This window comes from Pteronotus mesoamericanus, unplaced genomic scaffold (assembly GCF_021234165.1).
Source record: "Pteronotus mesoamericanus isolate MK-2021 breed Mesoamerican mustached bat unplaced genomic scaffold, CSHL_Meso_final contig_20, whole genome shotgun sequence".
In the NCBI taxonomy this organism is placed as follows: Eukaryota; Metazoa; Chordata; class Mammalia; order Chiroptera; family Mormoopidae; genus Pteronotus; species Pteronotus mesoamericanus.
Window position 1 is genome coordinate 79,271,883 of NW_026555085.1, and position 11,827 is coordinate 79,283,709.

The 11,827-nt window shown below is 39.2% G+C and overlaps 1 protein-coding gene across 1 annotated transcript in view; it reads right to left on the minus strand.

Annotated features, from left to right (window-relative positions):
* The window catches only part of ARHGAP18 (Rho GTPase activating protein 18), a 120,473-nt gene extending 109,033 nt beyond the window's left edge, over positions 1-11,440 (minus strand). The window contains exon 1 of the mRNA XM_054569945.1: positions 11,235-11,440. Coding sequence (XP_054425920.1) covers positions 11,235-11,347 — 113 coding nt within the window. The 5' untranslated portion in view covers positions 11,348-11,440. The remainder of the gene's footprint in view (positions 1-11,234) is intronic.
* Positions 11,441-11,827: the final 387 nt, after the last annotated feature.

Below are 11,827 nucleotides of genomic sequence, written 5' to 3' on the forward strand. Positions count from 1 at the left end.
GCAATTAATTTTTATATAGCCTCTGGGAAGTCTCCCATATGTACTATATAATCTCAAAAATATTATGTAATCCAAAATACTCCATTTGTGTCCAATAGCCCTTTAAGGTAAATATCACTCGATGGATATAAACAAAATAAGGGCCTTCGGCAACTTTGCTGCTATCAAATAGAGGGAACATGTTCTCTCCAAGGAGTATCTCATTTCTCAAAACTCTATTCTCGAATTCAAATGCGCATTTTTGAAAAATATTTTTAAGAATCAAGCATAAGCTTTTGGTGGAAAGAAAAAAAAGCCCCATACTAAACTGCAAACAATAAAAACACAACCCTTCCAAAATATCAAATACCAATTCATAAATATAGGATACTTAATCTATATAATGATTAGAATAAAGAACCATTAGGATAAAGAAAAATGCTTAAGGCATTTATGTGCTTGATGAATAGAAAAAAATCCTCCAATAAAAACAAAGCAAGATAAAGGGATAAATGCACACAGACTTTGCATATTACTAGTGGAGAATTCTGAAGTCAAGCTCCAAGGAACAGAGGTTTCTGTATTACAGAAGAAGACTCTAAGCCCAGGAAAGGCAGATAGGGACATATTCAGAGAGAGACTGCAATGATAACTAAGTAGTTGTTGCCAACAATGGCTTTCCTATGAGCAAGTCTTTCCCTCACTGAGAGGTGAGGTCTACTACTTACTCCACGCTCTTGAAACTGAGCTGACCAATGATTAGCTTGCCAATACTTTATCACCAAGTGGCACTGAGTAACTTCTGAAGCTAAGCCCTGAGAAGCCTGGGAGGTTCCACCTGAACTTTGTAGATGCACACTCTGGGGTAAGCCAGCAAGAGTGTAGGAAGTCTGACTGCTCTGATATTACCATGCCATGAGGAAGCCCAAGATAGTCATGCGGACAAGGTGCACAAGGAGAAAGAGATGGCCCAAGCAAACCTGAACGTAAGAAGTCATGATGATCTGGCCGCAGCCCATCTTGCAGGATGGACCCCAAGAAAGAATTTTCTTATAATCCTCCAGAATCAAGACAAAAAATTATTATAAGCCACTAAGTTTTGGCGTGTTACATAACAGATAACTGAAACCACCACCTAGACTTGCAGGAGAGGAGTCACAAACTCGTGGTGCCAGATCTCATCTGCAGACAGAATTTTTGGGGGATGCCTACTCAGTATTTCAGAAGTTCTAGCTAATATTTTCTACCAAAACCCAAATTTTTACGAGGCTTGTATTTTGTAGTCATCCACTTCACTCATTTATTATATAACCTACCAGCCCTCTGTTCTTTAGTATATAAACTTTTCTCTAAGAAACAAGCAAAGAATACACATATACAATTACATAAATATCAGTGTGATGACACTGTGTGATTTCACTAAACACAGAATGATGTAAAAATGTTATAATTCAAAAGAATTTTCATCTGGAAATTCTAAAGCATATATATCTGCATTTTAATACAGTAATAAATAAAAATTAACAATCAGTGATTTACTTTTAAAAATATAAACAAATTTACTTCTACCTTGATCCAAATAATTTCTATCAAATGATGGGTCATAGCTTTGACTGCATGATTTGGACTAGAGAGAAATAAACAGACGCACACTTAGTAACTCTAGTAAAAACATTAATTATAGAATAAGTTGGTCAAGTTACATGTTTCTAGACCACCTATAAATAGCCAAAGTTCCTTTCAACTTGAAGTTGCCAAATATTTTTCCTTACCCAAACCAAATCTCAATTACTCAACAAATTCTTTAAAAGTTTTATACCTCAAAACATGGAACCATGCCACAGCTTCCTAAATATGATACTGAAGAAGCTGTTTCCGAATCCATCTGAACTATATGGGAAGCTTTTCAGAGCAGGGATTCTTACATTTATTTCATTCTAGGCTTATCATTTACATCCAACAAAGGCCTTCACTGTTGTTTACTTAAAATACATATTTTTAAAAATAATTTAAAATTTAAGAAATTCCATATTTACATATCCTTAATGTCTGTCTAATCTACCCAAAAATTTCTAGGTAAGATTTTGATTTTATGCCACTCTTCAACAGTATATAATCCCTACTATTTCCCACAAAATAGAAATGGTATGTAGCAGGCATTAGCATTCAGACATACACCAGATCCCTGTAGCCAAACAACCCAAACGTCAACATTCTTGTTAATGTTAATGTGAACCCCAATATTTTTCTACATATTTCCAGTCTTACAGCAGCAAGATGTTAAGCCATTTATTTCCCAGTGTATTAAATTAATTACATTATATATTTCTACTCTGATACAGCTAGGATCACAAGAACATATATTAATTTCCACCTTCTTAAATTTTCCAGAATATATGACATTTAAACAAATGCATAATCCCTATGGAAGATAGACATATGCTTAGGAGATGCAGAAGACACATTTATTGAGGTTTGCAGAATTTGCCTGTATCTTGGGAAACACATTGTACTACAAAAAGATAAAACTAAAGGCAGAAAAAAAGAAATTTACTTCTCAGTTCACAAAGGTCCTAAAAGGCAACAAAGAAACATTGAATGGTAACCTCCTACTTAGTTGAAGATTTTATTTATATTTGAAACATTTATTTCTAAACATGTTATTGGGAAGTAAAAACACATTTTTCAATAGCAGCAATGCCACAAATAAATGGTGTTTGGGGTTTTCTGGTTAGTGAAAAGAAATATATTAGTCCTTAAAATGTTACTATTGGAGAAGTTACAGCTCCACAGAATTTAAATATCATTTCTGCTCATTTTTTCCTCTATGGAAGATGGCTTCTGCATTTCTAATTGGCATATGCCTATCTCCTCCCTCCAGAACACCATCTCATTCCTTCCTCTAGATACTTCCACTGAAAAAGTCCCCAGTCTCTTAGAGGTGGAAGCAAACAGGCTGCTCTGCTTAGCCATTTGTAAGCAGGAGCTGCGAGTTCATCGCAGCTTCAAGTACAGGGAAGGGAGGCATTTGAGATGAACTGGCCAAGCAAACAGGGTTTCCTAGCCAAAAGCCCAATGCACAGTAGGCACTTAAAGTTAATTTATTATGTATGGCATAGGTGAAGAGAAAGATCGACAGTATAATTTTCAAATTTGTGCTCACAATGGGAAACGGGAAGAGCACAAGGTTAGGGGAATTCAGTGGCGGAACACATCCGCAGATCCGCGCCTTGAATAGCACACCTCCAGCTTAGGTCCGCCCCATGAAACATCACTTCTTGGTTATGAGACCAAGAGCTGTTCATAAATTACATAAATATATTTTAAGGGGAACAGAAGAGGAAAAAAACTACCCTTTCCTCAAATACTTTACTTCAGCTATAGTGATTACTATTACCTGCAACAATTCAAATTACCTAAAGTCAATTTGCTCTTTGAGAAGGAGCAAATAATTTTCTTCTTGCTCTGCATGACATGGTGTTCTTTCTTATTAAGAGTAACAAATGATTTAAAAATTTACATCTGCTCAAAATAAACTATAAAAAGCTATTCAAAATAGTCACCTGGGCTTAACGTTAATGTTTTAAAGCCTTTTTAAGATAGCTTTTTGGTATTCTTAGTTATTGAAATAAATACATCCTGAGATATTTTTATAAGTCATTTCACAAATGCTACTTTTAAAGTTGAGAAGTTATACTCCATATGTATTAAAGCAAACCTTCTCTCCCCAAACCATTCACAAATCAATCTTAAAAATGCTCTCTAACAGTACTTCCAAATCAATTCACAAACAGGTAGCAACTTTTTTACTAACCTGAATCATCAAAGAAAATGACTGTACTTTATATCAAGGACTCTTCTAAGTATGTTACAAATATTAACTCATTCAAGGCTCATAAACTCTTGAGTAAGGTATTGTTATCACCAGTTTGCAGAAGAAAAATAAACTAGGGCCCTATGACATTAAACAACCTGCCTAGGACTCCGACCTGGACGGTCTGTCTCCAAAGTGTGTGCATGTAATCACTACACCCCACTGCCTCTCACATGCATGCATTCATTCATTCATTCAAACTTTTATTGGCATGATAAGTCTGGTTTAATGAAATGTCTAGGGAAAATTTAAGATATTGTATTGAAAAAGATTTCTAAAAATACTTCTCACCTGTATACATTTCAAAAAGTCTCCAGAGCTACATGTTTCATCTTTATAATTAACTTTGTGAAGAAGGCGGATCTTTGTTATGCTCATTTCATAGGTAAGTAAACAGATAAATGTATATGTCCTAAACAGCTTAGCAAAGATGCCACATCCCTTCTATAGGAATCTGCCCATAGACCCTGCTTCTTCAAAAAAGGCCCCAAATGAGAAAAAAAAAAAAAAAAAGGACCTCAAATAGTCAAGTCATAGGCTTCCTGGAGCAGCTAAAAAAGATTCACTGGGAAAATCTGACCCTCCTTCAAAAATGTGAAGTTAGAAAATAGCAAGAAGGGTCTTATTATAGATGTAAGATGAGAGAGGGCAATGAGGCGGGAGTCTCTATTAAGAGTCATGCTCAAGCTCAGAATTATGAGATTTTAACGCCCATGGACAGAAAAGAACAGAGTCTCAAAGAGACAGTAGACACAACACATGACCAGACACTGAGAAAAGAAGACCTGACCAGTGATGTTTCCTCTCCCAATGACCCAGATGCCTATAAAAAAACTCATTTTCCCTATAGACATTTAAGTGTTCTTTCCAGCCAAAAAGCAATGACCAAATAGCATGTGTAAAGGAGATGATGTTTCATACTCTCTTTCAACACAGAAAGTCAGATACTCAGTGAACTTCAGAATGAGGAAGACTCCAGATGTAGTAATTGGTCACACAGGTCTCCATGGTTTCTGTTTACTTCTTGCAAAAAACAAACAAACAAAAAAAAAAAAAGGCGGGAGATATACTTGGCCAGCTCAAGATTACAGCAACAATCGTAGATAGAAGTCAAAAGAATTTATCTTCAGAGTTACCTCTGCCTCCTATGACCTAATCCAATTCCAAGAACTTTATTCATCCCCACTCTCTTCAAATAAGGTGACTTTTATTATCTATCTCCTCTTATCAAAAGAATCAAGTCATTAAATATCAATACCAACTAAAACTTTCACAGGAAACCATCCATCTCAGCATATTTGTATAAAATGAAAGGTTTGGATCAGGACAGAAATCACCCAGAAGAAAGAAAACTTAGAAGAGAACTGACATCCCCAAACCTAGCATGGCAATCATGTTGTTAACCTCTCCCAACCCCCACCCCAAAACCAACACCACCCACCAAAACACACAGATGCCTCAAGTGTCCTCTCTCATTGGCTGATTCTTCTTTGTGCCCTGACTAGGGATCAAGCCTGCAACCAAGGCATATTGAGACAATGCCTTAACCAACTGAGCTACCCTAGTCAGGGCTGGATTCTTTTCCAAATATGTGAACGCTACTCATGTTGATAGCTAACAGAGAATTTAAAAATAAGAGGAAAAAAATCATTCATTTTGCTTGTCCAATTATTAAAAGCTATTTAAGCCTCATTGCCATTCAATCCAGTGGCAGTCCTGTGCATCATTGAAAGCATCCATCTTTATGAGTTCATTTTGCTATGGTATTCTTAAAAGCATGATAAATACTAAGAACTTAAATCATAAAAAGAACAAACATAAACCTTTGAAGAGAAAGAGAGACACGGGTCCACTGTGCAGGCGGACAGTGAAAAAAGTGTGCCGTGGAAAACAAGGGAAGTTTTCAGCAGTTTTCTTGGGGGGAGGGGTGTCTTGAGATTTATAAACCCATACATATGAAAGGTGTAATGCTAATATAAGTTTTATGAAGAACACTTTAAAGAGGCCCACAAAAATCACAAGCCTCACAGATGAGAGCAGTTAAAAGTCAAATACCATAACTCTAAATAAAGGTAAGACCTGCCTATTTGGAATACTGGGTGTGTCTTTTTACTATTTAAGAGGAAGTGATAGATAAGGCTTCTAAACAATATGATAAAGAAAATAAGCTTTTATAAAAGTACTTTCATGTCATGAAGTAGAGGATTAGATTGATTTAGAAAACAGTTATCCATATAGACAGGCTACAAATGCATTCAGACACCAAATCCTACAAAATTAGAATGAGAAAATATCCCTAAAAAGGTAAGGTTAAAAACATAAAGAGACATGTTCCTTCACTTATTACATAACTGCATTATAAAAACTCTTCACCATCCCTTCCTTCATCAAAAAATACATAATTTCAGATAATACAGAAATGTAGAAGGACAGTATACAGGTTTGTTTTTTATTTAATGCTGTGAATTTATAAAAAAAACTTTGACCTCTTCAGGAAAGACGATGTCTTTTCCTTAAAGCTACTGTCAAGATGTTTCCGAGTTGCATGCCCAAAACCGAGCTTCAGATCTTGCCCAATCCACCCTCCTTCATTTGGGAAGTCTTCCCCATCTAAATCATTAGAGTTGTACAGGCCAAATCTTGCAACAATCTTTAACTAGCCTCATTTGCTCGTATATCACAACCACCAGGAAATCCTACAGGCTCTACCTTCAAAATATTTCATTGCTCACCACCTTCACTGCCTAAACGACTGAAACCTTGGCCCAAGCCACCATCACCTTACCCTCCTGAGCCGTGTCCATTCTTCTACAGTCTACATTCAACAAAAAAGCCAGAAAGACCTTTTAAAACTAAAATATGCTATTTCTCCCATGTTCAAAACCCTCCTGCTGGCTCCCCATCACACTGGGAGCAACAATTCCATTCTTCAAGTGTTCTACCGAGCTATCAGTTCTACCTTCCCACTGTTTTCCCCTCCTCACCTCCTCCTCCTCCCACCCCCGGAGTCATGCAGGGCTCTTGGCTCTTCTGGGTTCTTGCATGTTGCTGTTGGGCTAACACCAGACTTACGGCTTCTACACTCCCCTCCCCTGTCTGCCCTGGGAGCTCTTTCCCTAACTCTTATGCCCATATATCTACAAGGCTCATCAAGTCTTCATTCCCCACTCCAGGCCCCATCTCCCCCATGCAGGCATTTGCCATCCTTATAGTCCTAGACGACTGTCTGATACCCAGTAAGAACTCAGTAATTCTATGTGGGATGACTGAGTGACCGACTGACTATGCTTACCAAGTGAGTTCATAGAACGCAGAAATAGGGAAGATGTGAGCAAGTCCAGGACTAACGTGAGCTCGTAAAGATGGTAGTCCTCTTGCATTTGGCACACTGGGCACTAGTATGTAGTTCTTAAAGGAGCAGGGGACCACGGAGGCAGTAACAAGCCCAGCTGCCAAAAGAGGACTCACCCACACTTCATCTTGCCATAAAAGCAGGTTCACAGGCTTCAGTGTGGCCCACAGATGCCCCAAGGCAGGCTTGTTGGAAGTGGCTGTCACTAGTTCAAATTGTCTATGTTTCTCTAGTCCAAAAGGACATTTCCAAGGTCTTTCAAACCTCAAAGGCCTGAACTTTTACATTACGGTTAATTTTCAGTTACGCCATTTATAGTTAAGCACATGGATCACGCCCACGTTTCTTAACACATAACAAAATATTTACGAAAATGTAACATAATATTTATATGTTGCAAGGCTAAATCACATCTTTCCTTTAGTTTACCTTGTGTTAAGGAAAGTGGCAGCTAGCTATGAACCAAGCACTGTTTTGTGGCCTTTACATGGGTCATTCCACTTAATTCTTCCAATGAAGTAAGAGCTATTATGAAGTTCAATTTACAAACAGTTAAATAACTCCACTGAGACCACATTGCCAATGGGCAGCAGAGCCAGGATGGGAACCCAGGCAGAATGGCCCCAGAGCCCAGAGTTTCAGGGCATATATCACCATGACACGGGGCCTCTTGGTTCTGCTTATCCAATGCCAGTGGCAAACGGGGTCAAAAAAACAAGACCCGGCATGACGAATGCCACACCATTATTTGTAAAAGACATAAAAAAAAAATCTCACATATTGGCCAGAGCTAAAAGGTCCAAAAAGAAGGAAAATATCTTTTACATTAATATTTATCAAAATATTAGCAAAAACGATACAAAGTACACAAAATAGTTTTTCTTAGAATGTCCAGAAAGTCAAGGGAAAACAGTAAGAATAGACAAAATGCAGTATTATTGGAAAAAGACCTTTGTAAAAATAAACATTAAGAAATCTGCTTGAAAATTAAGAAGTAAATAAAGTCTTATAAATATAGCTACTCATAAAATGGTTTCCTTTGCAAACGTTCAACTGTGTACAAGTCACACAGAACTAATGTTAGCATATTTCTTTAAATTCTACTGTTTTAAGGGAATAACACAAAAAATTGAAAACAGGATTCTGTAAATATTTGAGAGGCTCTAATTAAGATTAGGAGAAATTCTTTTATCTGGCATCTAATGAATGTTTCCCGATCAAGCTTAAAAAAGGAATGAAGGAAATTTTAGAAAAACAGATAACTTAAAAAAATTAATTCCATACTCCCTCAGGTCTCTAAAGACCAAATAAAACAGGACTTGGCAAGGCAAGGCTAAAAGTGAAACACTTCCTATAAAAATTCTTAATCATAGACATAGCCCTTTACACTTTTCAAATAGTATATATATATATATATACACACTATTGTATATATGAGTATATATGTGAGTATATATATGAGTATATATATACACTCATCTTATTAAACTAAACGTTTGATTAAATAATTCATCAAAGTGCATACTATTTTGAAAAGACAAAAATCCTGCAATAACCCAAGCTGGATTTCTGTGCTCCCTCCAACAACTTCTAAATAGGTGGTGATGGCAGCAAGGATGGGGAAGGATAGACAGAATCTAACTTTTTCTCTTTTTAAGAGTTTTGTTTGTGCCCCGGTGGGGTAGTTCCGATGGTTAGAGCGTTGTCCTGATACACCAAGGTTTCAGGTTTGATCCTGGCCAGTGAACACCAAAGAACTGAATGCATAAATAAGTGGAACAAGAAGTCAATGTTTCTCTCTCTCTCCCCCACACCTTCTTCTCTCTCTAAAATCAATAAACTTTTTTTTAAAGTTTCATTTGTTCGGTTTGGTTTTGCCCTTGCAGAAGCTTTTTAAAATAGGCCTCTATCGTCAGCTCTGTGCCTCTAAGCAACTCCCCATTAGCTGACCAGCCCAGCCAGAGCCTAAGTCTTGTGCATTCCCTCCCCCACCACCATCTTTAGCAAGTCAAATCCTGACCCTACCCCACCCTCAAATCACTCCTCCCTCCACCCACCTTGTCCCTCCCACTTCTAGTATCTCAACCCTTCCAGGCTAAACAGGGAACCTCCCACAGTAACACAAAAGCTTATCACAGGTAAAAGTGAACAAGGACTGGCTCTCCTCCCTCCTTCTAGTCTTTCCTCCAAGCCCTCAAACCAGAACTTCTATCTTCTCCAGTCAATATAAATAACTGTCCCTAGGACCCTAATTCGCTAGTGAGGATTTTGGGTCAGTATGGACAAGCAATATGGCAGCCAGCAGAGGAGGCACATGGGCTCAGACCTGGTGCTGTCACTGTGCCTGGAGCAGCCTGCCACATCAGTCAGTACCTCTCAATTCGGCCTTAGGATAGGTTGAGAATGATTAGTTCCTCTCTTTTGTTCTCTCAACCCACTCGACTACAGGCCACCCACAAAAGGCTGCAAAACTACAAACACAGGATACAGTCTTCAGAACTAGATAATGCAGCCCCAGGCAAAGGCCTAGAACCATAGACCTTGCAACAACCTAACTCCCTGGTGGGGGTGGTGTCCTCAAGGTGAACAGAAGTCTGGACTCACTGTCCCTAAGGTTCTTTCCACTCTCACAGTTGAGAGCCACAGTTCAGCTCAGCACCCCAGGCCACCCAGAATAAAGTCACAGGAGAATATGCTAAGCTTGCAAAATTCTGGCAGTTTTGACTGTCGTGTGGACTCCAACTTATAAAAGCTATGGGGCTGGGGTAGCAGGCTGCTTACTGCTGGTAGGTTACATCAGTGTCCTCCAAAAACATAGATGATCGCTCACAGAAAATACTTTAAAAAGCAGAAAATAAAATGGTCACACACCAGGAGGCAATCCCCTTTTATCTTTAGAAATGAATTAACTCTCAGTGGAATGCATACTGTGGCTGCTATCTACAGAGAAGTTCTGGGCAGCCTGGGTATCTAAGGCAGAGCATTACAGCCATTCCTTTGATTTTTACTCCCCATCCCCATATGTGGGGATTTTAAAACAAATGAAAGAAGGCATTATTTCAGCTTAAGGCATAAGCATAAGTCAGTCACACAAGAACAAAGGTTTTATTATCACATGAAAAGTCAAGGAGGAAACGTGCTTACTGACAACTAATTTAGTGTCCTGCACACTCTTTGCAAGCATTTCGGCCAATATTTACAATTTATATCTCAGGCTGAAGTAAAAAAAAAAAAAAAAAAAAAAAAAAAAAAGAACACATTTGACCAGGGAGAAGGTCATTAAGGGAAAGAATGAAAAAAAAAAAAGTCCTTGGAAAATAGAACCAAAGTACAGAGAGGGAAAGGTACCCTGCACCTCAGTGGTCTGTAGAACATTTGCCCTCTTCACCTACAAAGTGATTTAACATTAACCACCTTTTTCTAGCACCAGAGTACTATCTCCTGATAAAAGTCACCTCCCCAACACCTCCCCCAAAATTCACAAACACAAAAGAATATAAAACATACTACCACAGGCCAGTGTCTTAGGCTTTTTGCCTAAGAAATCTGCTTTCAGCAAAGAGGGGGGGCAGGGACAGACTCCAACAACAGCTGGTACAGTGAACAACCTCCCCCCACCTCACTGCCCCTCTCCTCCCATATTGGCACACTTTCCCAACTAACAGATCCAGTGCTGAGCCTTGAGCCCATTCAAGAATTCCACCTCATAGGAAGTGTTTCAAATACAGTCATTTGATCTTTCAGCATTTGAAATGCACCTGCTAAGCAACAAGTCTGACAGGCATAGCCCCAGTCCTTCTTCCCTATATTTACCAGTAATTACATGAGCTATTTCAGACTTGGACTAGATGAGATGCAAAGTAAATAAAAACCCCCGCCAAACACTGCTGCTGCTGCAGGTGGTTAGGTTGCACTTGCGAAGTCATTCCTTTCTTCCTGCACCAACTTCCCTGTCACTTCTTCCCCCTGCCCCCCCAGCAGGTAAGAGGTTTTTGTTTTGTTCTCCGGCTTTCAAATGCCAGGACTTACCTCGAGGTGGCTTCCTCCCCTCCCTGGCCATGGCTACCCGCCACGGCCCGGTCCTTGCTGCTGTGGTGGTAGGCAGTTAGAACCACTCCCTGGGAGTTGGAGAGCCAGCTCATGGTGAAAGAAGGGGCATAATTCCTGCGATCCTGACACTGAGAATGGAGTATGAAGTTCCTAGCTCGCCCGCCGGGCAACTCCGTTCATTAGCATCCGCCAGCTCCTCCTCCCGCGGCCAGCAATTCACCAGAGAGGGGCGGGGCCTCTCCACTGAAGGGCTGCCGGGCTCTCCAATGAGAAGAGCTGAGTGACTCAGTATTGTTTCTACCCGGGGCCTTTCCAGCTAGAGCGGCATTAGTTAAGGGGTTGTGCTGGGGGAATTACTTGTTGCCACCACTCAGGAGAAATTCAGATCTGATTAAACTGTCAGGCTGTTGACTCCTCTCATCAATATAAGTACAAGCTATCTTGGCTAAGAAACAATGAGTTACTGGAGAACCTTTTTTTTTTTCCCCTTTCCAATTCCTGTTTCCATCTGATAATTTCTGCTACTTCATGTAACATGAGTAAGGTCATTTATTAACCCCTTCCTGTTCTGC